The sequence below is a fragment of the Microcebus murinus genome, chromosome 8 (assembly GCF_040939455.1).
Source record: "Microcebus murinus isolate Inina chromosome 8, M.murinus_Inina_mat1.0, whole genome shotgun sequence".
NCBI classification, from domain to species: domain Eukaryota; kingdom Metazoa; phylum Chordata; class Mammalia; order Primates; family Cheirogaleidae; genus Microcebus; species Microcebus murinus.
In genome coordinates, this window is record NC_134111.1 from 74,272,193 (window position 1) to 74,300,151 (window position 27,959).

Sequence of the window (27,959 nt, forward strand, 5' to 3'; positions counted from 1 at the left end):
CATTTAAAAATGAAAGATTATATGTAACAAAAATTAAACAAAAGGTATTTTTTATATTAAAATTTAAAAAGTACATTGGACAATAGTTGGTGTAAAGAACATGCTCTCAGAATGGGGGTAAAAGCTGTTGGGCTCTTCTTGATACCACCATTTCATAGAAGAGCTTGGCTGTAAACAAGCAGAAGGATGATGCAATCTCTGACATAATTAAAACTGGGTAAACCACAATAGGTGTGTTCCAGCAAATAGTTTGCCAAGTATTTGTCTAGGTCTATTATAGCTATTGAGCAAATGGATTGGCATGAATAGTTATGTCCTTAATGTGCACATCATTAAGAGGTCGATATGTCTTCTCATTTACTGGCAACTTCTCCAATTCATCTAGAGTTTCCAGACCATCTATTACCCTGAAAAAGAAACAATACGATGCATGAAAATTTCCTCAGATTGAAATATAATATTCACATTTCAATAGCAGTTATAGTTTCCTTAAGAGAAAAGGACCATGTTTTATAGTTCTTTGAATTCTCTAGTTGAATGTACAAAATATTGACTTGATTTTCTGCCATACATATGGATCAAAATTCAGAAATAAAAATTTGTTTTCATGCCCTTAGTCAACAATACAAAGGGTAGGAATACTGCCATCAATGTACCTAAAATTATGTTCTGCCTCACTCATACAGTCACAGAATAGCTACAAATGGGGCTAATATAACCAGTTAAAGGGAAAACGAATTGTTTTTCTATACTCTCACAAAACTTGATACTAAATATGTGGATTTTCCCAAATCTCCAATTCTCTGGATATCCTACAATTTAATTCCAATGCTACTCAGAGTGAGCAAAGACCCCACAAGTTGGTCCCACAAGTTGGTCCCACAAATGTTCCCCATTTCAGATGCCAGTTCCAAGTCCCAGGTTGTGATCTATACTTCTGCCAAACCAGATATGACTTGGGGGTTCCCATACCCCCCGGCTCTGTTTGAAAATTTGCTAAAATGGCTTACAGAACTCAGGAAAAAAGCACTATACTTATTATTATGGCTTATTACAAAGGACGCAACTCAGGAAAAGCCAAATGGAAGAGCCGCATAGGAAATGGTACAGGAAAGGGGCACAGAGCTTCTGCACCTACATGTGCTCCCCAACCCAGCTCTCCAAACCCTGTTTGAGGTTTTCAAGGAGGCACCATTGATTAAATCACTGGCCATTAGTGAATGGCCTCAATCTCCATTCCTCCTCTCCTTCCTAGAGGTTAGGGATAGGGGATTGGAAAGTATAGCTGAAAAGTCCAATTCTCTAATTACATGGCTGATTCCTTGGGCAGCTGGCTCCCATCCTGAAGCTGTCTAGGGGTCCACCAAGAATCACCTCATTAGAATAAAGTCAAATATAGTTGAAAGGGGCTAATTATGAATAATAAAATATTCCTCTCCTATCACTTAGGAAATTCCAACGGTTTTAGGAGCCCTGTGCAAGTAACCGAAAATGAAGACCAAATATATATTGCTAATTATATCACAATTTCATACCAGTCATAAGGATTTCTTTGCCATAGGAAATACCTGGAGAAAGTATGTAGGATGACAATATTATTAGTATTGCCCTACACTGGAAATCCTAAAGTAGGTGGATACATACTTTATCATTTAAATATGGTGTTTCCACCTTTTCCTTCTGGACAATAAAAAGTGATGATAACAACAGTAGGACAAGAGACTTGTTAACTCAGTTAACAGTTAACTCAGCCTCCAGCAAGTCCACTTCATGTTAACACCAAGAAAAAATACTGAGAGCTATTCTTCAAATACATGTTCTGGAAATTTGAGTCTAAAACATTTGCTAAGAAAGAATGACTTTTTAGATTATACCTCCTAGTGTAACTCAAATCAATTCCCAAGATTTATATAGGTTACATATCCCTTATCAGAAATACTTGAGACCAGCAGTGTTTCAGATTTTGGATTTTTTTCTGATTTTGGAATATTTGCATATACATAATGAGATATCTTGGGGATGAGACCCAAATCTAAAGATGACATTCATTTATATTTTATGTATACCTTATATCCATTGCCTGAAGGTAATTTTATACATTTTTTTTTTTTTTTTTTGAAACAGAGTCTCAGTCTGTTGCCCAGGCTGGAGTGCAGTACCATCATCATAGCTCACTGCAACCTCAAATTCCTGGGCTCAAGTGAGCCTCCTGAGTAGCTGGGATGGGACTACAGGCATGTGCAACCATGCCCAGCTAATTTTTTCTATTTTTAGTAGAGACAAGGGTCTGGCTCTAGTTCAGGCGGGTCTCAAACTCCTGAGGTCAAGCAATCCGCCAGCCTCAGCCTCCTAGAGTGCTAGGATTAGGATTACAGATGTGAGCCACCTTGCCCAGCCTCTAAATTGTAAATCTTAAGGGCTTTCCCCCCTTCTAAGTCAGTAAGAGAAACAGAAGACATAGGAAACACAGGTCTCAGGAAAAAAGAAAAACAAATGGGGGATTGGAACAGGTAGAACAGAGGCAGGTTGAGTCTAGTCAGTTATCTGAGACATGGGCCTCTTGGTTGAATGATGGGAGAAAATAAAAGGAAGTGAAACTGAATTATTTACATATGCACAAAAACTACTAGATGCTGTAATAGTTCATTAGTTTCATTGAACATTAATAATGTATAAATTAGACACACATATATGGAATGAAAAAGTTGTACAGTCATCTTATTAACCTAACTTGGCATCCAAACTATTAGAACAAACTCTAGAATTATGCCTTGGTCTATTTTTTTTTTTTTTTTTTTTGAGACAGAGTCTCGCTTTGTTGCCCAGGCTAGAGTGAGTGCCGTGGCGTCAGCCTAGCTCACAGCAACCTCAAACTCCTGGGCTCGAGTGATCCTTCTGCCTCAGCCTCCCGGGTAGCTGGGACTACAGGCATGCGCCACCATGCCCAGCTAATATTTTTTTATATATATATCAGTTGGCCAATTAATTTCTTTCTATTTATAGTAGAGACGGGGTCTCGCTCTTGCTCAGGCTGGTTTTTGAACTCCTGACCTTGAGCAATCCGCCCGCCTCGGCCTCCCAAGAACTAGGATTACAGGTGTGAGCCACAGCGCCCGGCCTGCCTTGGTCTATTTTTAAGCATGGTAAATATCTGTTGAATTAACAGATGAATTTATTTCTCCCTGATTTATAAAATTTATATAAACCAGGTATAGCCCTTGCAATGGATATTCTAGCAGAGACTGCTAAACACTTCCCTAGGATCCACTCTTCCCTTTTTCTTACTCAGAGAAATCTGAATTTATCGAGAGTGGCAATATGTCCAGCTGATAAACATTTTCTATTCTCCCTTTTTGGTAAGGGGTGGCCTTACTAAGTTCTGGGTCTTCCAGCAAAGTTCTTTAAAAGGGGGCTGACTCAGCTCGCAAGCACTATTTGTCTTTCCTCCTCCTTTCTGCGTGGCATACAGAATTTTGAGTAGAGCTGCACTGCCCAAATTATGACCAGAAGCATGCTTGAGGATGGAAGATAAAGATAACTGTGAAGAAAGACAGAGGTCTAGAACCACCATGCCAGTCCATCTTGTTTATGCCACTATTTTCCAGTTGTTAGATGCTGTGAAATGCTATTCTTAATGAAAATATACACAGTACTGTTGATTTGCATAACAACCCTGAAAAAAATTATTTGCTCCTCTTTTACAAATTAAGTAAAATGAGGCTCGGAGAGGTTACAACTTTCCCAAAGTCACAGAGCTAGTAAGTGGTGGACTTAAACTCTAGGAGCACTTGCACTCATACTGTTCTTTTCAATAGTAGTTATGGTACTATCACAGCCAAGCATATGTACCTCTTGCATTGAAATGCCAAAGAAGACCATAACGAAAATACTCACTTTCCAAATACTGTGTATTTCATGTCCAAATGTGGCTGTTTGCCATAGGTGATGAAGAACTGAGAACCATTGGTGTTTGGGCCATTATTAGCCATAGATACAACACCTCTAACATTGTGCTGAAAAAGACCAAAGTATTAACTATGTTTTAATATAAATATTCCAAATATAGGATTAAAACAAGACATGCACTTTTTACCTCGTTGATATTTAAGGGACCAAGAAAAAACAATTAACCAGCTTCTATTGGGGCTAATCCAAATGTTTAGTTTCTGTATTATCTGTATCCCTTAAACTTGTATGTAAATTGTTTATATAACAAATCCTATTCCCCAATTAATCTCATTTTCACTTTGAAGAAGTACAGCCACAAACACTTTTAGCAATAGCAATGTATAACAGAAATAATTCTTACATTTATATTAAGGGATAGTGTGCTGGAATAAAATGATCAGGTAGACAACAAAATCAAAATCCCCATAATCTCTTCTCATATACACTGGACTCTTGCTATAGCGTTTCTTTATCTGTAAAACAAGGGAAGTTGGACTAGTTCAGGGCTCTATTCATAGTTCAGATGCTCACAAGGGTCAAGCAGATAAACTGACAGTTGGGCAGAACATAAGCATTAGGAAGAGATGGAGTCTGACAAAATGATTCAATAGTTATCTATTCGCTAATGGCATTAAAAGTTTTTTTTTAAACTGATGGCCATCGAGAATGCATCTGTGGGTCTTCCCACCGTGGGCAGTCAGTTCATAACCCCAGGACTGAATGATCTAAGAGCTCATCCAGGGCCAGGCCCGGTGGCTCATGCCTGTAATCCTAGCACTCTGGGAGGCCAAGGTGGGCATATTGCTTGAGGTCAGGAGTTCGAGACCAGCCTGAGCAAGAGCGAGACCCTGTCTCTACTATAAATAGAAAGAAATTAATTGGCCAACTAATATATATAGAAATAATTAGCCGGGCATGGTGGCGCATGCCTGTAGTCCCAGCTACTCAGGAGGCTGAGGCAGAAGGATTGCTTGAGCCTAGGAGTCGGAGGTTGCTGTGAGCTAGGCTGACGCCATGGCACTCATTCTAGCCTGGGCAACAAAGCAAGACTCTGTCTCAAAAAAAAAAATAAAAAATTAAAAAAAAAAAAAATAGCTCATCCAGGCCAGGAGTGGTGGCTCACGCCTGTAATCCCAGTACTCTAGGAGGCCAAGGCGGGTCGATCCCTCAAGGTCAGGAGTTTGAAACCAACCCGAACAAGAGTGAGACCTCATCTCTACTATAAATAGAAAGAAATTAATTGGCCAACTAAAAATATATAGAAAAAATTAGCCGGGCATGGTGGCACATGCCTGTAGTCACAGTACTTGGGAGGCTGAGGCAGAAGGATTGCTTGAGCCTAGGAGTTGGAGGTTGCTGTTGAGCTAGGCTGATGCCACGACACTCTAGCCTGGGCAACACAGTGAGACTCTGTCTCAAAAAAAAAAAAAAAAAAGAGCCCATCCAGCTCTAGTCGCATAATATTTGTATACATGGAAATGTATACAGGAATTAAGAGGGCCTTACTGAAAAGACTAAAGACATGACTGTGAACATGTTACAGGGAGGTACCCAAATATAAAACATATTTCAAGTAACTCCACTGATTATTCTAGCTTTAGCTATTCATCAGGTGACACTAATTTACCATGCCATAGAGATGCAGCTACATAAAAATATTATTGCTTTGTCTCCCTAAAAGATACCTAGCAATCAAATGTAATATTTAATACATACACAAGAATATAGGTACCATTTTTTAAGTTAATAAGCACCATTAACATATTTCCCAGATTTCAGACGTAAAATTGACCAATTTGTTGCAAATGCCTATGCACTCCTCTCCAACTATGTATTACCTCAACCTCTCCAAGAGGTAACCACTATTCTGATACACTTATAGATGCCTAAACAATACATGATTTCCTTTTCCCTCTGAACTCTACAATATGACATCATATAACATTAGTCTTCTAGGAAATGCTTTTTACACTTAACCTTGTTACAGTTTCTTAGATTCATACATGTATATGTAGCTATAGGTCATTGATATTTCTTTTTTTTTTCGAGACAGAGTCTTACTCTGTTGCCCAGGCTAGAGTGCATCAGCTCAGTTCACAGCAACCTCAAACTCCTGGACTCAAGCAATCCTTCTGCCTCAGCCTCCCGAGTAGCTGGGACTGCAGGCACACGCCATGACACCCGGCTAATTTTTTCTATATATTTTTAGTTGTCTAGCTAATTTCTTTGTATTTTTCGTAGAGACAGTCTCACTTTTGCTCAGGCTGGTCTCGAACTCCTGAGCTCAAACGATCTGCCTGTCTCCCGCCTTGGCCTCCCAGAGTGCTAGGATTACAGGTGTGAGCCACCACACCTAGCCTGAATACGCTAAAATTTATCCACTGTATAATCAATGGACATTTGGGTTGTTTCTAAATTTTTACTATTACAAATAATACATTAGGAACACTCCTATACATGTCTCTTGTGCACACATACAAGTTTCTTTTGGGTAAACATTTGGGAATGGAATTGCTGGGTCACTATGTGAACATTCATTATACTTCTGCAACCTTGGTGTATTTTACAAGATAATGGTTCTTGACTCTGCCTGCGAAGAAATCACCAAGGAACCTTAAAATATAGTCAAGGTCCTAACCAGTCCTACTGACTGTTCATCTCTATTTTTTGGAGGGTAAGGCCCTGATCTTTTATAGTTTTGAATTTTCCACAGGTGATTTTCTCATAGCCAATTGCTGGTTTTCAACTGGTATATGGAAACAGTCATTAACGTAGTAATTAATGCCTAGAAATTGTTTAGTTTCTAATTCAGGAAAAGGTTGACTTTTCAAAAAGTTTATTATGTATCAACCCCAACTCTTGTAACAAAGCTAATATATTTCCTTATGATATAAAAGCAAAAACAAGATAAATTATTCCTAGTATCATCGTCCAGAGAGATATACCACAATGAATTTTTTTCAGAATGTTTATGGGTATATTTTAAGGTAACTGAAATATAATATTCAATTTCATATTCTTGAGAATTTATCACCTTTCTTCTAATTATAAAGTTATCGTATGCAGATATAAAATTTGAAAGACCACACAATAGTTAACTGAAGTTATCTATAGGAAGTGGAACTGATTTTTAAAAATATGGATGGGCGCAGTGGCTCTTGCCTGTAATCCTAGCACTCTGGGAGGCCGAGGTGGGCGGATTGCTTGAGGTCAGGAGTTCGAAACCAGCCTGAGCAAGAGCAAGACCCCTGTCTCTACTATAAATACAAAGAAATTAATTGGCCAACTAATATATATAGAAAAAATTAGCTGGGCATAGTGCCTGTAGTCCCAGCTACTCAGGAGGCTGGAGCAGTAGGATTGCTTGAGCCCAGGAGTTTGAGGTTGCAGTGAGCTAGGCTGACGCCAAGGCACTCACTCTAGCCTGGGCAACAAATCGAGACTCTGTCTCAAAAAAAAAAAAAGATCTACCACAGGTATTAAGGTCAAGTTAATACAGGAATTTCAAACATCTAACAGAAAATTACACCCTGACTTCACTACAATGCAATGTACCAATGTAACAAAACTGCACTTGTACCCCATGAATATATACAAATAAAAAATAAATGGAAAAAAAAAGGAAAATGATACAAGTTGGGGATTGACTATGGGCAATATTGCAGCCAAGTTTGATAATCTTTCCTCCCCACTCTCAAAAAAGGCCACTGATTCATGTCATTCCAACATGAATTTTACAGTGAAATATTAAGTCCCTTTGGTATATTACTACTAATAAATATTTCAGATTGGGCTCAAAGATGAGCTCACTTAATATCAAGATCCATGAGATGGTGAGATTCCAATACAAATGTCAGACAAGAACTGCCACTTATAATTTTCTCCCTGACATCATTTAACAAGTGTGCAAAACTACAAAAAAGTATATTCATTTAGTAATGATGTTAACTTGTTTAACTATTATATAACACATGCATCAAGTTTCCAAGTGTAACCAAGGCATGAGAAAACAGATTTTTGAAGCACTGGGGATATACCTTAAGATATTCACTGTATTCATCCTCAAACTTCTTGCCCCAAATACTGCTACCTCCTCTTCCTGTACCTATATTACAAGACAAGCAAATCAAAAGAAGTATCTAAAGTTGAAAAAGGTTCTTTCCTAAAACTTAATGGCTACTTTATAGTATAACTCTTTAAATATACATAAAATTTGATAAGGCCTCTTACACTTTACCAATTTTAACTTTAGAGAACAGAAGAATAAAACACCTACAAAAAAGAAAAAAGAACAACCTTTGTTATCAATATTTTAGGGGTAGATGCTAATAGCTTCTGCTTAAAATTTCTTGTTGTGGGCTGGGCACAATGGCTCACATCTGTAATCCTAGCATTCTGGCAGGCGGAGGCAGGAGGATCACTTGAGCTCAGGAGTGATCCTGATTCGAACCAGCTTAAGCAAGAGCGAGACCCCTTCTCTATGAAAAACAGAAAAATTAGCTGGGTGTGGTGGCATGCCCCTATAGTCCCAGCTACTAGGGAGGCTGAGAGAGTTATGATGACACCACTGCACTCTAGCCCAGGCGACAGAGCAAGACTCTGTCTCAAAAATAAATAAATAAATAAATACTTGCTATGGTAAGGTGGCCCAGTTATAAAAACTCCATATGCTTTTCTTTTTGTATTTTTCTTTTACCCTCTTCTTCATACTATATATCTAATTACCTAGATTTTAGTTAATAGAATAACTTACCTGTTGGATCTCCTGTTTGAACCATGAAACCCTTGATATTTCTATGAAATATACAGCCATTGTAGTAATTACTGGCACAAAGAGCCAAGAAATTCTGAAGAGAATAAAAACAATGATTGAGAAATGATGTAGCAGAAACCCATTTAAGACACAGAACCAATCATATTTAGTGAAAACAACTATAGCAGCATATTTAAACTATGACTTTTAGGCATTATTTTGGATAATGTCACTTCCCTGTCTAAAACGCTTCAACAGCTTCCTTCTGCTCTTGGAATAAAATACAAAATCTTCAGCAGGGTCTAACAAGCCCTACAGGACTGGCTTATCTCTACATTTCATATAAGAACCCCTTCCCTGTTACTCACTACATTAACCCCATCAGCATTCTGACAATAAAAAAAATTTATCCAAAAGGGGCAGGTTTCCCCCTCTTGAGGCTTTTGTTTCTGCTACTTCTATACATAGAATGTTCTTTTTATATCTTTTTTGATAGAGATACATCATACCTTCTACAATCAAAGTACTACTTCCTTGACTAGGCCTGCCCTCACCTTCTTCCTTTAAGTAGTTCCTTTCCCATTATTCTCTCTCTCAACCCTTATTTCCTTCAAGGTGTTATCACCTTTTAGAATTACTTAATCTTCTCACCCTGCCTATTTTCCCAGCAAGAATATTAATTCCACGAAAGCAAGAAGTGTCTGTTGCTAATCACTGTATCCCCAGACCTTGGCAAGACAGCCTTTCATAATTCACATATGTATACATGAATGAATACATACATACAGCTGACTCTTCTTCCTTCTATCCTTGTCATTTAAACAGGTAAAATAATGTATAGAACAGTTCTTTTTTCTAATATCCTAATGATTATGTTTCCTGAGGACAAATGAGCCAAAAAGAAATGATACCAGCCATTCTATGGTTACAGAAAAATTATCTACCTTCTCTTTGATCCATGTTTGACAGCAGGAAAGATAAGTGGAAATTAGGCCAAAAGATATCTTGGCTAGTTTCTCCTTACAATAGTTTTACAAAAAGTTTTGTTGTTCAGGTTAGATGACTGGATTTCCAAATTGTTATCCGGTTGTATTAGCAGATATTTACTATGTAAATAATGGTACTCACCTCACATGTTTTGGGTGTTCTCTCACAGAAGACTTCTATTTTAATATCACCTACATCTGTATGCAATGTCACAGACTGAAAAGGAGAGAGAATGTGAGAACAAATGAGATATCTTCAGGTGACTTTATGCACTGTATTATTTCCCTGACTGAATGTTCAAAATGACAATCTGAATAAAAACAGACAGAAATAAATACCACTTCAGAGATTATTCATCCACATAGCAGGAAGTTGTACTTCTTCCTCAAAATTTATTTCAAAGGCAGAAAAATAACTTTAGAAAATAAATATAAATGTTAAGATAAAGTGCTATCTATGCTAAAAATTTGGAAGCAAATATTGTGATGGAAATAATTATTTTAACTTTGAATTTTTTCATCAATAAAAATTTAAAAATTGTATGTTAGCATTAGTGATTTAGATGGCAATTTACCAACATCATTATTTACTGATGATAGTACAATGATTTTTCAAAACATAATTTCCACCATTTTCTTTAAGTATTTTAATTCTGAAAAATAGGGTTAGAAACAATTCATTTATTTACTAAAGATAACAAACATAAAAAGGGTGTTTCTATATCCTAAATGTACAGAGGTAACTATAGTGCTCTTTCTTACTTTTGTTTTCGTTGTTGTTTTTGTACCTGTTTTTTAGTAACTTGTATACTCCTTTGATACCCTGTTCTAGAGAGGGAGAAAACTATTTGGAGGCTACCTTTTTCATTTCTCTTCCTACCATAGTATGTAGCAGTTAGACAGTATGGCCAGGTTGAAGATTCAGATAGGAGGGTATGTGGGAGGAGGAGGGTACTATTCTCACTGTTTTTCTTCCACTTCAAATTCTAGTTGCCCACTTTAGATCCATAGCAAAAGAATCCAATTAAAAGTATTACACTCTTCTGCTCTTCCAACTTCCCCTTTCTGTCTCTAATTTGTAATCAATCTTTTTCCATACAGGTACATTCTGTGCATTTTAAGTGAAAACATTAAAGAATTTAAAAACAACTTTGCTTATTTCTGGTTTTTAACGGATCATTCTATATTGTACACTTCTACAGCCTATAATTTCTGTCTTGCCACTAAAATTTCCATGCACTTTTATTTCCCTTAACTGAATTTCTAAAGATTACTTACAATGTCTTATGAAAGGCATTTCATAAGAATTCTACAAAACTTACCATTTTTCTTCTTGATGGTTTCAGGAAGGACTAATATCTCACAGTCTTCCCGAGAGATGCTCAAACCTAAGTCTTTATTCCCCAAAGAGAAAAAAAATTAAAATCATTTTTCTATCATCTTAACTTACACTCATCTGTACTGTATATTTAAAAGAAAAAATCCTAGAAGAGCATCCCCCTAATAAAAATCCAGCTATATTAGTGATGAGGAGAAACTTTACCCGACTCAAGCCCCCCAATTTCCCACTTCTCTTACTCTTTCCTTAAGAGCCTCCTTGCAAGTCCTCCAGGTACCTTCCCACCTTAGGGTCTAGCCACTGGTTTTTCCCTTTTCCTGGAAGCTTACACTCAGACATCTATCTGTACAGCTAATTTCCTCACCTTCAAGTCTCTGCTCATGTGTCAACTTTAGTCCCTAACAACCCTACTGAAAACTGCTTTAGGCAGGGTGAGTGGCTCACACCTGTAATCCTAGCACTTTGGGATAGGATTGCTTGAAATCAGGAGTTAGTTCTGAAAAAGAGCGCGACCCCCCCCCCACGTCTCTACAAAAATTAGAAAAATTAGACAGGCGTGGTGGCGCGTGCCTGTAGTGCCACCTACTGTGGAGGCTGAGGCAGAAGGATCCCTTAAGACCAGAAGTTTGAGGTTGCTGTGAGCTATATAACGCACACAAGCCTGGGAGACAGCGAGATCCTGTCTCAAAACAAAAACAAAACTACTCCAACTCTAGGACCTGTCCTGTTTCCTTTTCCCATAGCACGTATCACTAACATACTATGAATTTTCCTTATGTATTCTGACGTTCCAACAGCCTCTCCGCCCAGAATGTTCACTCGAACTACCCCAAGAACTAAACCAGTGCCAACAGAGAGCTTAGCAAGCATTTTGAGTAAGTGAAAGAATGAATAACGTCCCTCTATACTTACTTAACCACTTCGGTTAGCGCAGCCGTTGTTAAAACAGGAAAAAGGCAACCACAGATGCCTGTACAGGTCAACTGGTTCAAAATTATAATTTCTTTGGACTAGCGGAAGTTGAACGTGGGACCCATTAGAAAGAACGCCCCTTACTTCCTCGCCTGCTTCTTCCTCTCCTTTCTATCTCAAACCAAAACGACTAGAGCTAGGCGAATATTGTAATTTATCCTCACCCACTTGAAATCTGACGGTGAAAGGCCGCTTTATTAATAATTACACTAGGACAAGAAGTATAACCCACAACTACCTCAAGCAGTTCTTTAGAGTGGGCTGTAAAAGGGTCTGAAACCACTTCCGCTCAGCTCCTTCCCCCGGCCCATTGCCACAACGCCAGGAGCTCCGCGCAGGACCGGAAGTGACGCAAGAGGAAGGTTTCCGCGACTGGTGAGTAATGGGTGATTTAAATAACCGCGTGGGTAGTTGTGACCCTCGAGGTAGGTCCTAGTTAGGGCAGGCTGTGAGTGTTATGGTGGTGCTGCGGAGGAAGAAGGCAGAAGAGGAGATTGGGACGGAAAACTGCCCTGCGGCATGAGAACCTTGGGCACTAGTGAGTCGGGGGTCTTGACTCAATGTTACTGGCTGTGTCACCTGGCTCTTCACTGTCTTGGAAAAGGCCTGAAGTGGCACTGAAATGAGGAATAGATGAAGTAACTCGGAGCAGTTTGTAGGTTGTCAGTGTTACTTAACAATTGCAAACACAGGGCTTACTCTAGGGCAGGCACTTTTTCCAGCTTTACAAACGCTTAAATCTCGCGACTCCATGAGCTAGGCTCTATTTCCTTTCTTGAGAGGAGGAAACTGCAGATGTTAAGTTGTCCCCGGTTACAAAGCAGTGCTCTGGGATTCAGTCTGGCTTCAGAGTCAGTGCTCTTAACCACCATGCTATGCTCCTTCCCGTTGTCGTTGTTAACTTTGGCACTTGCCACATTTAGAAGAGTATGGAGACTGGAGTAGCATTAAGACGTCGAGTGGCTTTTGGAGACCCCCACATTACTTCATGTTAAATAAGTGTGTTCATCTCATTAAACATTTTTGCAGTAGAAATGTTGGAAATAATTTGCTTTTGAAATAATTGCGTTACGGGTATTTCATTAAATTTACAATTAGTTATGCTGTCTTGTTAAATATTGTGCATACCATGAAATGCTTTTCTTCAAAAACAAAAATATGGGTACTAAGTTTAAGAATGAGGTTGAGAATATTATCTCTTGTAGTTATTTGATTAAACATATACTGTTACAGTTTTCATATTTTAGAGCCAACAATTTTTTTCCAACTCCTCATTGTCCTCCCACCTTCCTCTGTTGCCAAGCTTTCTAGTTTCCTGTTGAATGCATATGATTAGAAGGCTTACAGGCTGTGGGGGCTAAGTGCCCTACGCCTCTCCCACCTCTTGAGCCTGGCCTTTGGAAGCAGATGTTATTGGTTGAGGAGCAGCACCTCCTGCCCTCTGCCTTGACCTTGCCCATTTGTAAAGTGACCTGTGTGTGTCTTGATTCTTGCTGCTGATAAAGCACTTGAAATTTAAAATATTATATTTTTTGATAAAGCATTTTTTTAGTGCCTGTATATGCATCCCAACTCAATTCTGTTGTAGTCACAAGAGGGGGACTATCAGTCTGCAGTAAGCATTTAGTGCTGGCCTATGCTGGTGACACTGAGATTTATTAAAGATAGTTCCTATCCTCCAGCAACTTTAGCAGACTGGGGGAGACAGTCCAACAGAACTGTAATGTGAGAATAATGGGTGGGGAGAAGGGTTAGGGGCAAACGCCAAAAAGGAAGATTTGTCAAGAAAAGCTGTATTTAGGAAGTTTAAGGAGGTCTTGGAAAAAGGAATGGTAATATTTAGAGAAAAGGATGAGGGAGGAAGGTAGTTGAAACAAGGGTGGGGAGAATAAGAACAAAGGTGTGGTGGCTGGGTGGAGGAAATGAGCATTTGTGTATTATGTGCCAGGCTTTGCTAGGTGACGTATTCATTTGCTCCTCTGGATGGCCTGTGAGGTAGGTTATAGTATCTCCATTTTGTAGGTAAGAAAACAAGCTTCAAGAGGTTAAATGACTTACCTAAACTACAATGTGCTGGTGGTAAGTGTCAGAGCCACTATTTGGACCCAGATCTCTCTGATGACAGCTCTTTTGCCCATATGCTGTGATGCCTCAAAGATCCAGGCCTAAAGTGTGCGTATGTACCACTTTCTGTGTTTTGCCTTCAGACACTGAGCTTTACGTGACTTCTGTATGTTGTCATCTTGTGTACGCCTGGTCCCCACAACAGTTCGGCTTGTAGATTCCCTGATCTGCAGTTCTTCCCGTTCCTTCATGGATTTGAAGGCTCTTCTTTCGTCATTGAATGACTTTGCATCCCTCTCATTTGCTGAGAGTTGGGACAATGTTGGATTACTGGTGGAACCAAGCCCACCACATACTGTAAACACACTCTTCCTGACCAATGATTTGACTGAGGAAGTGATGGAGGAAGCGCTGCAAAAGAAAGCGGATCTCATTCTCTCCTACCATCCACCTATTTTCCGACCCATGAAGTGCATAACCTGGAAAACTTGGAAAGAGCGCCTGGTGATCCGAGCTCTGGAGAACAGAATTGGTATCTACTCTCCTCACACAGCTTATGATGCTGCACCCCAAGGAGTCAACAACTGGTTGGCCAAAGGACTTGGTGAGGAGCCTTTTCTTTCATATTTAATATTCTCCTACAAATCCTATAAAACTTTAGAATGTCTTTCTTATAAAGTTTGCAGTAGGGAGAGCATTAAATGTTGCTAAAACTTGGCAATTAAATTTTATTTGAAAAATGAAACATTTTTATCCTAAATGAATAAAGAGAGCATAAGAAGTCTTCATTGCTGGATTGAGCTTTGTGATTCCTCACTATGTGGCACAGTACCTAGCACCCAGGCACTCAAAAAATGCTTGAATTGAAAGTTCAGGGCTTTCCAGAAAACACTTGATATGTCAGTTAAATATCTGAGTTTTATTTTTTTATTTTTTTTTATTTTTTTATTTTTTTGAGACAGAGTCTCGCTTTGTTGTTCAGGCTAGAGTGAGTGCCGTGGCGTCAGCCTCGCTCACAGCAACCTCAAACTCCTGGGCTCGAGTGATCCTTCTGCCTCAGCCTCCCGAGTAGCTGGGACTACAGGCATGCGCCACCATGCCCGGCTAATTTTTTATATATATATATCAGTTGGCCAATTGATTTCTTTCTATTTATAGTAGAGACGGGGTCTCGCTCTTGCTCAGGCTGGTTTTGAACTCCTGACCTTGAGCAATCCTCCCGCCTCGGCCTCCCAAGAGCTAGGATTACAGGCGTGAGCCACAGCGCCCAGCCCCTGAGTTTTATTGAATGTTTATTTATGCCCAGCACAATGAGGGAATTCAGCATAGTGTTTTAGCTTTATTTTAGTAAATCTTTTTAGTTTACTCATTTTGGGCAGAAGCTTTTATGATAATATTATCTGGATTAATATGGTCAAACAGATTATGAGCATTTGCAACCTGAATCATGATTTACATAGGTAGATTTACCAAGCAGTCGACAATTCTATGTATCATCTAAAAATCCATGAGTCAGTCTTCCTTGTCCAAATTTTTCTCAAATTTAAGAATCTTCTGTCTGGAAAAAATTCTCTAGTTTGATTTTGTATGTCTATGCCCAACCCCTAGATTATAGGGGCTGTATATCTAAGAGGAATATGTGTATGTATACTCATATAAGCATATTAGAATTAATTTTTTTAAAAGTCATTTCTTATAAATTTTGCCTATAATACTTTATCTTTTTAATCTTAAAAAAAAAAAAACCCACAGAAATTCCCATTTCCCCACAATTTTTTCTCTAGGAGCTTGCACCTCTAGGCCCATACATCCTTCCAAAGCACCCAGCTACCCTACAGAGGGAACCCACCGAGTTGAATTCAATGTTAACCACACCCAAGACTTGGACAAAGTCATGTCTGCAGTGAAAGGAATCGTAGATGTTTCTGTCGCTTCTTTTTCTACCAGGTACAATTTATTTTTCTCCTTTTGTGTGTATTTATGTGTAAGCATTTTCCTTAAGAAAGTTTGTAACGCTGGTATTTAGGTTTGAGAGAAATCATTTTCGCTAGGGTTGGTTTACAAAGCAGCATATTTCTCATTTGCACATGGGTCCTAGAATAAGAGAATTATGAAATCTTTTCAAAACAATAAAAATGATAGATAACACTGAATATTTTCTACCAGGAGGAACTATACTATGCATTTTATATGCAGTATTTCTTATTATCCTCCTGGTAGTGTTGAAAAGTAGTTGTTTTTACTTTAGAGAATATAGATAGACCCTAGTGATGTGGAGATAACATAAGGCTTACATTTATTGGTTCCCAGCAAATCAGTGATTCCCAGGCACTTTGTAGGAAGAATACATTTAAGTGCCTCTTAGGAGATCAATCATTGAATTATTTAGGGCAGAGATAGGAGATTTTCTCTTAGGCTAATTTGTCCTGATACTTGTGGATACAGCAAGGACAAGTTATACAAAGCTAAGACTTAACAAATTTTTAAAAAACAAAAATATAGTACCTTTTTATTAATATTAAAACACATACTGTGCTACAACCAAAAAGTGATCTCTTTGATGAGTTTTTTTTAAGTACAGATTGCTTATAGTAAAATCACTGCTGGCTGGGGCAATAGCTCACACCTCTAATCCCAGCACTTTGGAAGGCTGAGGCAGGAGGATTGTTTGAGGCCAGGAGTTTGAGACTAGCCTGAGCAACATAGTGAGACTTTGTTTACAAAAAGATTTTTACAAAGTTATTGAGGTATGGTGGCATGTGCCACAGTTCCATCTACTTAGGAGGCTGAAGTGAGAGGGGATTACTTGAGCCCAGGAATTCAAGGCTGCAGTAAGCTATGATGGTATCACTGCACTCCAGCCAGGGCAACAGAACGAGATCCTGTCTTAAAAAAAGAGAGAGAGAGGCTGGGCGCAGTGGCTCATGCCTGTAATCCTAGCACTCTGGGAGGCCGAGGTGGGCGGATTGCTCGAGGTCAGGAGTTCGAAACCAGCCTGAGCAAGAGCGAGACCCTATCTTTACTATAAATAGAAAGAAATTAATTGGCCAACTAATATATATAGAAAAAATTAGCTGGGCATGGTGGCGCATGCCTGTAGTCCCAGCTATTTGGGAGGCTGAGGCAGTAGGATTGCTTGAGCCCAGGAGTTTGAGGTTGCTGTGAGCTAGGCTGATGCCACGGCACTCACTCTATCTAGCCTGGGCAACAAAGCGAGACTCTATCTCAAAAAAAGAGAGAGAGAGACCATTGCAAATGTCCTGAAATGGTTTTGGGGAATTAAAAAAAAAGTATTCAGTGACATGGGTATCTTTCCAAACATGTATAGGGACATAAATATATAGTTTTGTTTTACACACTGTTTTTTTTTTTTTTTTTTTTTTTAAGACTAGTCAAGTGCAGTAGTGAGGAGGGGGGAAAGTAGTAGAACAAGGAGTTCAATCTGTAACTGACTGTGAACAATCACGTGAGATAACTCACTACCTTCGGACCAGCCTACACACTGTTTTAATGAAATGATATGCTGCCTTTGCCTTTTTTTTAACCTAACAGGAGGTCTTAGAGATCTTTACATGTAAGTGTATAAGATCTCATTCTTAATTGCTGTGTAGTGTTTCTTATTATGCATATACTATAGTTTAAGCATCCCTCTTCCTACTGATGGACTTTTTAGTTTGGTTCCATTTTTTTTAATATTACAGATAATTTCTGGGTTTTACCATTTGGTAGTGGTCCAGACATTTTTCCTTCTTTTTTCAAAGTTCCACAGATAATTACAATGTTGACAATTATACCTCCAGTTTATCTTTAAAGGTGTCCTTTAGTTATAGAATTCTATGTCCAGGCAGTGAGGCAGTGCCACCCACTCAGCAGGGGCCATATTCTGCCTTGGAGCTGAGGGAGCAGAGCTCCAGAGACCTGGCAGAGGTTGTAGGCACAGGGGCTTAGGTAGATTACCTGGAGCAGTTTGGAACTTCCTTGTTTAAGGAGTTGGCCTTGAGTAAGCAGCCCTTATACCTCAAGTTTGACCTGCTACTGAAGGACAGTCCTTGTCAACCAGTGACCACAGCCTCTGGGACAAACAGCACACACGACACAGACTGGCCTTCTTCAACAAATCTGCTAGAAGTCACACTTGTGGAGTTTGATTTCTTGGGAGTGCTGTATGTTCCCATGCTGGGCCCACCCCTGTGTGTGCTCATACCTGAGAGCCCACCCCTGCCTGCCACTGGGCCCATTGGGTTGACCTGCTGCAGTAGAGCCAGGAGGACCTGGGCATGGCAGTCAAAGTGACACAGGAGGAAAACCTGGAGCTGAAGCACAAGTATGAGGAGCTGGGGAAGATCATGCATAGGTTTGAGGCAGTTGTGTACCAGGCAATGGAGGAGGCTCAGAAACAGGAGGAACTTGTCATAGTCGAAATCCAGAAAGTTCTAAAAGAAAAAGACCACCTTACTGCAGACCTGAACCTCATGGAAAAGTCCTTCTCCACTTGTTCAAACAGTTTGAGAAGCAGGAGGTGATTAAAGGCTACTGCAAAAATGAAGAGTTGCTGAAGAGGTACGCTGAGGAGTATTTAGTGAGGATTGACAAGGAGGGCCAGAGACACCAAGCACTGAAGGCCCACGTGGAAGAGAAGCTCAAGCTGGCAAATGAGGGGATTGTCCAGGTCCGGAGCAAGGCCCAAGCGGAGGCTGTGGCATTCCAGGCAAGCCTGAGGAAGAAGCAGACATGGATCCACTTGCTGTAGAAGATGGTGGAGTAAGAGACTAAAGAAAATGACGATGAGCTGACCAGGAACTGTGATGACCTCATCTTCAAGATGAAGATCTGACCAGAGGCCACTGACCAGCAGTCACCCTCCCTTCTATCTAAATAGAAAACTTTCTTGATGCCAATCTTTTTGGAGAGGCTCTAGAGCATTGCTTCTCAGAGGGTGATTCAAGAACTTCCTGCCTCATTGTTAATGGATTGCTTAGCAAAGCTGCAGATTTTTGGCTTTATACTAGATCTGTGTGATTATAATGGGGTTTGCTTGAGAATCTGCCCAGGAGATTCTCGTGTTCATTCAATGACATTTTAAAATTACCCCATCTTTGGCTTGTAAAAAATTTATTTTGCCCTTGCCCCATTTGTGGATGTTCTGTGTGTTTTTTTTGGTTTTTTTTTTTTGAGATAGAGTCTCACTCTGTTCCCCAGCTAGACTGCTGTGGCATCAGCCTAGCTCACAGCAACCTTAAAATCTTGGGCTCAAGCAATCCTTCTGCCTCAGCCTCCCAAATAGCTGGGACAACAGGCATGTGCCACCATACCCGGCTAATTTTTTTCTATACATTTTTAGTTGTCCAATTTCTTTCTATTTTTAGTAGAGACGGGGTCTCACTCTTGCTTAGGCTGGTTTCAAACTCCTGACCTTGAGCAGTCCACCCGCCTTGGCCTCCCAGAGTGCTAGGATTACAGGCGTGAGCCACCGCGACTGGCCTTTATTATTACTTTTTTTATGAGACAGGTCTCACTATATTACCCAGGCTGTTCTTGAACTCCTGGGCTCAAGAGATCTTCCCCTTTCAGTCTCCCAAGTAGCTGAGACTACTGGCACATGCCACCATGCACAGCTGAGCAAGTTTCTGGTGCACAATTGGTATTAGAAACAGTGGTTTCAAAGTGAGGCCCCTGGACCAGCAACATTGGCATCACCTGGAACTTCTTTAAAGGTAAATTCTCAGACCCCCACCTAGACCAGAAGTTCTAGGGCTGTGGCCAGCACTGTTTTAATAAATCCCCCAGGTGATTCAGATTCATACTACAGTTTGTGAAACTGTTCTAGAAAATGGATTGGTTTGTGATTAAATGGGTTCTGTTGGTTAAATCATTAGTACCACATAAATCTAATCTACTCTTATAGCAGGTTTGTAAACTGTGGATTATTTAAAATACATTTTGGTTATAATTATCCTAAACCAATGAGTGATTTGTTTTTTCTAGGATTGATGATGAAGAACAAACACGGATCAGTCTGAATTGTACTCAGAAGGCTTTGATGCAGGTGGTGGCTTTTCTCTCCCAGAACAAACAACTTTATCAGAAGACTGAAATTCTGTCACTGGAGAAGGTAATAAAAATATTTTAACACCTGATCTTACATTATTGTGCATTTTCTAACAGCTTTATTGAGGTATAATTGATACACTAAGCACTATACAATTTGAGTTTCATTTCTTTGCATTTTTCTTCAGCAAATTCATTTGTAAATTGTTTTATCAACAGGCCATTAACTAGTACCTAAAGAAGTATAAAGTGGCAGTGAGAGCATAATATTTCATGGAAAGTATATTGAGAAAGGGAGACATTCCAGGAAGAGGAATATGTTGGTATTTCTTCAGGGTTATAGACTTGGTTACAGAGTTACAGGTTAAATCTATATCTTTACTTTCTGGCTCAGAATGCTTTCCTAAGGTAAAAAATATATATATATAAAAGAACCCATATTTCCAACTTCTTTGTTTTTGTTTTTTATTGAGACAGGGTCTCACTCTGTTGACTAGGCTAGAGTGTGGTGACATCATTATAGTTCACTGCAAACTCAGACTCGTGGGCTCAAGCGATCCTCTTTCCTTAGCCTCCCAGGTAGCTGGGACTAAAAATGTACGCCACCATGCCCTGCTAATTTTTCTATTTTTGTAGAGACGGGGGGTCTCACTCTTGCTCAGGCTAGTCTCGAACCCCTAGCCTCAAGCAAGCAATCCTCCCACTTTAGTCTCCCAAAGTGCTAGAATTGCAGGCATGAGCCACTGTGCCTGACTTTTGACTAGTTTCTGAACATTTTCCACTTATGGAGCCTACAAGCATTTCACATCCAATACATACAAATATTGACTTTATCTGCACCCCAACCCTTTATATCTTTTATTTTATTCCATTTCATATTAAGGTAACATTATCTATTTTATTTTCCAAGTTTCCACTATTCCTCCTTTGCTCCTGTAAGTCCAAGCCCTGCTGATTCTGTCCCTCAGTGTTTCTCATCTCTGTTAGCTCTGCCACTACAGTATTTGAAACACTTATCTTCCCTCACCTGGGATATTATTAGTCTCCTCACTGCGCACCTACAGGACGCAGTCTAGGCTTTTTAGCACAGTTAAGACCCAAGTCCTTGTAAAACTCTCCTTGAAACTGCGTCCCCCAAGTACCATCTCCCAAGTCCCAGCTCATTTAATTTGTATTCCTTTGTGCTCCTATAACAACAGTACCTACCTTGTATTTAAGCACTTTTATTATGATTAATCATTTAAACTTCTGCCCTTCTGGGAGGCTGTGAGCTCCTAGACACCAAAATGTTTCTGTTAGATTTACATCCCCAAACTTTAGTGTGGAACTAGCTATAGTAAGCTCATAGTGTGCATGTTTTCTTGATTTCAGCATTTGCTGTTCTATAAGTTTGGTTTTTTAGGACTGATAATGGACAGCGACAGTGTTTCCAACTTCTGTTTCTCTTCAGCCTTTGCTTCTGCATACTGGAATGGGACGGTTATGTACCCTGGATGAATCTGTCTCCCTGGCAACCATGATTGAGCGAATCAAAAGACACCTAAAACTATCTCATGTTCGCTTAGCTCTTGGAGTAGGGAGGACCTTAGGTAAATATTTCTCCTTCATTTATCCAATGTACCTACTAACAATATTGGACAAAGGTTGAAACTCTTAGTTGTATTAATATAAGTGATAGAGAATGTGTTAGTAGTTCACAGGAGATGATTTATCTATCAGGGTTGGCAAGGTTCCACTGTGTAAGACATCTCACTGGCTTAATCAAAAAGATTTATTTCTCAGTCATGCTACATGTTCATCTCAGCCAGCAGAGAAAGTCTGGTCATTGTAGACTGGTCGCTGCTGCAGAGGGAGACTATTTTAGAGGGTTTTAAAAAACTATCAGTTAAAACTTCCAGGCTGGAAATGAAACATGTTATTCTGCTCAACTAATCTTCCAAAATTAGTCACCTTACCCAGTATAACCCAGAGAGGACATAAAGTGCAATCTTGCCGTGTGCCAGGAAGAGAGCTACAATCACGATTGCTACAGTTATAACATAAACTTTGTACTTAACATGACTGATGATGCTTTATAGTGAGGTGTTACTAAGTGCTCTGATACACTGCAGTTTCTAAGTCTTGTAGCCCCTGTCTTTTCTTCTGGCTTTTCCTAGTACTTTTGAGAACAGAAAGAATGAACAGACATTTGCTGGACACTGGCAGTGAGCCCACAATATACTAAGTGTCTTTCCTATGTTTGTGAGCTCCCATTGCAAAAGCAGTGGAGCACAGTTGTTATGGGTACAAATTCTGAGCTCAGAAAACCTGGGTTCAAATTTGTCTGTCCTATTTGCTGCATGTCTTTGACAGATTTTTTTTTTAACTCCTCTGTGTCCCAGTAGCCTCATCTGTAAAAACTGCATTAATAATAAAACCTAACTTGGTGGCACTATAGTCCATGTGACGTGACACAGTGAAGTTTCAGAGACTTAAGTAACTTACACAAAAGTTCGCAATTAGGTCAAACAACTCATGGGAGTTAGTTTCCAAAGCAAATGAATGGCAGAAGTGGGATTTGAGTTCCAGTCCAACTCCAAAGCCCTGCTTTGACACACCACATTCCTAAACTGCAGTGACCACTAATAGTGTCCATTTTAGAAACTTAAATGCTGAATACTTGGATTTTGGTTTGAAAGTTTCTGTTATTTCACTTTTCAGAAGATGTTCTTTGAGGATAAATAGTGTCTTAAAAAAATGTGTGCTAAATGCATTCATAGCATTCCTCTAACTAGCCCTTTTAGTTCCTCAGCATTCTCATCTAAGAATACGGGTAGTACTTGTCTGCCTATCACCAGTATACCTAGCAGCACTGGGATAAAACTTAGAGCTGCACCATTGGTACTGCTCAGTGGCTGTGGGCTTGTGCAGCCACATCCAAAGGAGTAATAACACTGCCTTGGATTAGGTATGCAATAGCAAAGAATGATCTGTTGGAGTATATTAGAAACTGTCTTTTTAAAAATTCAATAAGCACAATTCATATACCGGTGATGAGACCAGGAGTGAAATCTGCATTACATCTAGGATTCTTGGGATAAAAATTATATTATTAAAATGAAAGGGAATTGTAAAGCATTGGTCTTTTGTTTCTTTTATCTTAAAGAGTCCCAAGTCAAAGTCGTGGCCCTTTGTGCTGGTTCTGGGAGCAGCGTTCTGCAGGGTGTAGAGGCTGACCTTTACCTCACAGGTAGGATGGCTTTTAGTTTCTCTTTCCCAACTATGGTTTATTTTTTACAAATACAAAAATAGCAGATTTTAGGGCAGTGCCTGGCACATAGATGATGTCTAATAAATACCTGAATTAAACAAGAACTACACCAGAATTAAGGATGTATTTTATTCTTCCTGGAGGGAAAAAAACACTCAATAATTTATTAGATTATCTCAAAAATTGATGTTCAACATTTATTTAACCTGTCCTCTTCCTAAACCTGATTCCTTTCAAATTTCATGTCAGTTAATGATACTTTCTACCCTGTCATGTTTGCTAGAAAAATGTCTCGTCTTACTCATACCTAAAACCAGTCATCAATTCCTATCAGTACGAGCTCCATAATCCTTCTAGAACCTTTCTCCTTATCTCTACCCAAACACTATCTCCTTCCTGAAGTACTGCATCAAGCCTCTAAACTTATACTCCATATACTTCCCTGAAATTAAGTTTTGAAAGTATAGATTTGATGGTGTTAATGGTCCTGGTTAAAAAGACTTCAGTGATTTCCTTTATTTGTCCCGGTAGAGCCTGAATGTTGCATTCTTTTTCATGTAGCCTTTGCTTATGCTATTTTCTTTGGCTAGAATGCCTTTTCCTTGCCCCTTTCCTTGTACTTCTAGTGATAAGTGATAACCTCCTCTGAGAAGTCTTTTCTGACACTGTCCTGCTTCTGCCCCTCTTGGATCCCTGTTATTTCATCCTTAACCCCCAATGTGCATTTTTGTTGGAAAGAAGTTACTTATCTGGCTCTGGGGCTTTATAACTCTAACCTTGAGAATAATACCTGATAGATACTGGTTAATTTTCATTGAAATAATTACTTGACCTAGTTACTACTCAAAGATATGGCCAAACATAGCCCATTATTCATCCAAAGGATTTGGAGGCATTTTAAAGGATTCCCACTTTGTATACCTGCTGGTACCAGCTGCATTTCCACTTCTGCTCCTCCTTAGGGTTAGGAGAGAGTTAAAGAATTACTTTTCCCACTTCTAGGACCAGACTCTAGGGTCTTGACCTTCTGGCCATTCCATTGGCTGCTTCCCACACACATGACTTATTATGCAGCACACTCTCTTAAAAGACTATTGCACTCTCAAAACATTGTCATGTCCAGAAGAGTAGAAGTACAGCATCTGAGCAAGCCCAGTGGACTTGCTCTGAACTAATAAATTGAAAATGAACATGACTTTGCCTATTTTCTTCTGAAGATGTAAGGTCTTTTATAAGCCCTCAAATTTGTACCAGATTGAAATAAACTTACAAAATACAGGCAATTTGACTGAATATCTTACAGCATGGTATATGGCTGTTTTAAAATTCATTTTAACATTTTACTTAAAAGGAATTTCAGACCTATAGAAAAGTTGCACGAATAGTACAATGAACTCCTATATGCCCCTCACCTAGATTACTAACGGTAATATTTTTCACATTTATACATTCTCTATGGATATATGTGTGTGTATATAAGTTAAAATATGTATTTATATATATATTTTTCCCCTGAACCATTTTGGAATAAATTGCAGACATGACGACCTTTTACTTCTCAATACTTCATCATGTAATCACCTAAGTATGAGAACATTCTTTTATAAAACCATGGAACAGCTACCAAATTCTGGAATTTAATATTGTTAAAACATTTATTTAATATATAAGTCATATTCAAATTTTGCCAGTTGATCAAAATTTATAGCATTTCTTTTTCTTTTATGAGTCAGGGTCTCATTCTGTTGCCCAAGGTACAGTGCTGTGGCATCATCATAACTCACTTCAACCTTAAACTTCTGGTCTCAAGCTATCCTCCTGCCTCAGCTTGCCCAGTAGCTGGGACTATAAGCATATGCCACCACGCCTGGCTAATTTTTTAAATATTTTGTAGAGATGGGGTTTCACTATGTTGCACAGGCTGGTCTCAAACTCCTGGTCTCAAGTGATCCTCCCAAAGTTCTAGGATTGCAGGCATGAGCCACCATGCCTGGTCTATAGCATTTCTTTTTTTGATCCATATCCAATCCATGATCACATACTGCATTTAGTTGTTATATCTCTTTAGTTTCCTTCAATTTGGAATATTTCCTCAACTTTATTTTCATAGCATTGACATTTCTGAAGATTATAGGCCATTTTTTTTGTGGTTATCTCTCATTTTGGGGAGTCTGATTATTTCCTCATAAATAACTTTAATTTTTTTTTTAAATTGAAAGTAATGTGTACATAAGATAAATTCAAACAGTTCCAAAATGTTAAAATGCCTTTCCTATCTGGCTATAGGGAGAAACAGAACATACATTACCTGGCTAACTTTAGATGTCTATGTTATGTGAGGCATCACTTTGAATATAACTTCAGGAATGGGAAACACCAGCTAAAGGACCAAATATTGGCTTCTGCTGAAGCTCACCACTCTTCCTTTGAGCCTGAGATAGTGTTTGCATGGTATTGGTTAAGGGTAATATCCTATAAAGACCAGCAGATGGGGAGCTTGCTCCTTGCAAGTGTAAGTTCTCTCTCACTTGTCTCTCTTTCCTGCAACTGCCATCCTCAGCCAAGCTCTTCTTTCCTTTGGCTTCAGCTATTGCAGGGTCTTCACTGATTTCCTCACTTTTGTGCCTTCTCCAGCTAGTGAGTTTATAGTAGTCCAGGAAGCCAGACTTATCTTTCCTAAAGCATGGCTTCTAATTGGGCCATCTTAATGTCTTTCTCTCTCTTTTTACTTTACTTTTACTATTATAGAGATATTTTAAAAGGCATGTGAATAAAAACTATTACTTATAGTGAAATGACATATATTGGGGGGGAAAGTGTGGGAAATTGAAAATTTCTGGGGATAAACTCATTTTTTCCTATGAACCTTTTTTCCCTTTTTATACCTTTATGTATCTAAATATAGTTAAAACTTATTTTATGAATAAAACAAATTGTGCACACTTTTGCTCTTAAATTAGAAGTCATAAAATTCAAAAATGGTGTTTTTAAAAATTCAAAACATTATATTTTAGTTTTCTCCAAATCTTTTCACAAAAGATGAGATCCTCTTCTACCAATAACTTCAGAATTTCCAGGAATTTTGCCTAAGTCAAAGAAAAATACTTTGTTTTTGATCTAGAAATAATCTTAAACTCATTTCATCCTTTTGAGTTAGATTAAAGTTGATGCTGAAAATATTGGTGCTCACAAAAGCATAAAAGAGTCTTCTGGGAAGTATACCTAGGATTTTCTCCTGAGGTATTTATTACGTACATAAGCACACTTTCTGGGCCAGACGTGGTGGCTCACATCTGTAATCCTAGCACTCTGGGAGGCTGAGGCAGGCGGATTGCTCGAGGTCAGCAGTTCGAAACCAGCCTAAGCAATAGCGAGACCTCATCTCTACTATAAATAGAAAGAAATTAATTGGCCAACTAACATATATAGGAAAAAAAAAATTAGCCAGGCATGGTGGCGCATGCCTGTAGTCCCAGCTACTCAGGAGGCTGAGGCAGAAGGATTGCTTGAGCCCAGGAGTTTGAAGTTGCTGTGAGCTAGGCTGACGCCATGGCACTCATTCTAGCCTGGACAACAAAATGAGACTCTGCCTCAAAAAAAAAAAAAAAAAAAAAATAGACCCTATCTCTACTAAAAATAGAGAGAAATTAATTGGCCAACTAATATATATAGAAAAAAATTAGCCAGGCATTGGTGGCACATGCCTGTAGTCCCAGCTATTTGGGAGGCTGAGGCAGTAGGATTGCTTGAGCCCAGGAGTTTGAGGTTGCTGTGAGCTAGGCTAATGCTACGGCACTGTAGCCTGGGCAACAGAGTGAGACTCTGTCCCAAAAAAAAAAAAAAGAATACTTTCTGAAAACCCTGTTTTACTTAGCAGTGGTCATTTATTTTATTGTGGAAACATTTCAAATGGGTGTTCTTACAGATCTGGTTCTGGCTAGATATATTGTATTGGATACTTGTCTTGAGGTCTGCTGAAGAGAAAGAATTCTCAGTGGGATGGTACCTCTTTAAGTTGGAGGACATGTAAGAAAACTGTATATAGCTTTCTAGATTTACGTGTAAAAGTAACTCTACTGTATTATGTTTACTTCATATAGAATACAAACTTGGTGTTTTGGCTGTTGTGGTTCAGCATTTCACAGATTCCATGTCTAATATGTAAGTATTTGTCTTTCCTTTTTGGCAGGTGAAATGTCCCATCATGATATTCTGGATGCTGCTTCCCAAGGAATAAATGTCATCCTTTGTGAACATAGCAACACTGAACGAGGCTTTCTCTCTGACCTTCAAGATATGCTGGGTGCTCACTTGGAGAATAAGATTAATATTATCCTGTCAGAGACAGACAGGGACCCTCTTCATGTGGTATAATACATACAGGAACATCAGGATAACACAATCTACAAATCAGTTGGATCCCAGCTCTAATTCACAACATGAATCAGTGGAGTTCATGTCCATCCTAAAGAGTGTCTTAGAATGTATTATCATTTCCAGTTTGTTGATCTGGTTCACCAAATGTTCTCCAAATAGCTCAAGGTTAAAACTGTGATGTAACTACTATATTAATAAATATTCATTATATGCTCTAGGAAA

General features: G+C 39.0%; 2 protein-coding genes and 1 pseudogene across 7 annotated transcripts; 2 read left to right on the top strand and 1 right to left on the bottom strand.

The window, feature by feature from the left end:
- Positions 1-33: 33 nt before the first annotated feature.
- Positions 34-12,333, bottom strand: PPIL3 (peptidylprolyl isomerase like 3). 2 transcript variants are annotated; one of them, XM_012739063.3, is made up of 7 exons: positions 12,237-12,333; positions 11,010-11,081; positions 9,830-9,904; positions 8,702-8,795; positions 7,986-8,053; positions 3,895-4,013; positions 34-407 (listed from the first exon to the last, which is right to left on the bottom strand). In XM_012739063.3, the coding sequence occupies exons 2-7, from the start codon at positions 11,010-11,012 to the stop codon at positions 281-283; spliced, it is 486 nt and encodes a 161-aa protein (XP_012594517.1). In that variant the 5' UTR covers positions 11,013-11,081; positions 12,237-12,333; the 3' UTR covers positions 34-280. The 2 variants fall into 2 exon arrangements, with proteins under 2 accessions (XP_012594517.1, XP_012594516.1); XM_012739062.3 differs by having other exon boundaries at positions 11,939-12,266.
- Positions 12,309-27,959, top strand: NIF3L1 (NGG1 interacting factor 3 like 1). Of its 5 annotated transcripts, XM_012739058.2 has the most exons (8): positions 12,385-12,536; positions 14,021-14,077; positions 14,206-14,666; positions 15,847-16,009; positions 20,048-20,174; positions 21,561-21,699; positions 23,256-23,339; positions 27,550-27,959. In XM_012739058.2, exons 3-8 carry the CDS (start codon positions 14,231-14,233, stop codon positions 27,732-27,734), a joined length of 1,134 nt encoding a protein of 377 aa, XP_012594512.1. In that variant the 5' UTR covers positions 12,385-12,536; positions 14,021-14,077; positions 14,206-14,230; the 3' UTR covers positions 27,735-27,959. The 5 variants fall into 5 exon arrangements, with proteins under 5 accessions (XP_012594511.1, XP_012594513.1, XP_075861903.1 ...); XM_012739057.2 differs by lacking the exon at positions 12,385-12,536 and adding an exon at positions 12,309-12,373 and having other exon boundaries at positions 14,021-14,666; XM_012739059.3 differs by lacking the exons at positions 12,385-12,536; positions 14,021-14,077 and adding an exon at positions 12,309-12,373.
- LOC142872280 (transforming acidic coiled-coil-containing protein 3 pseudogene) lies at positions 16,198-19,292 on the top strand (annotated as a pseudogene).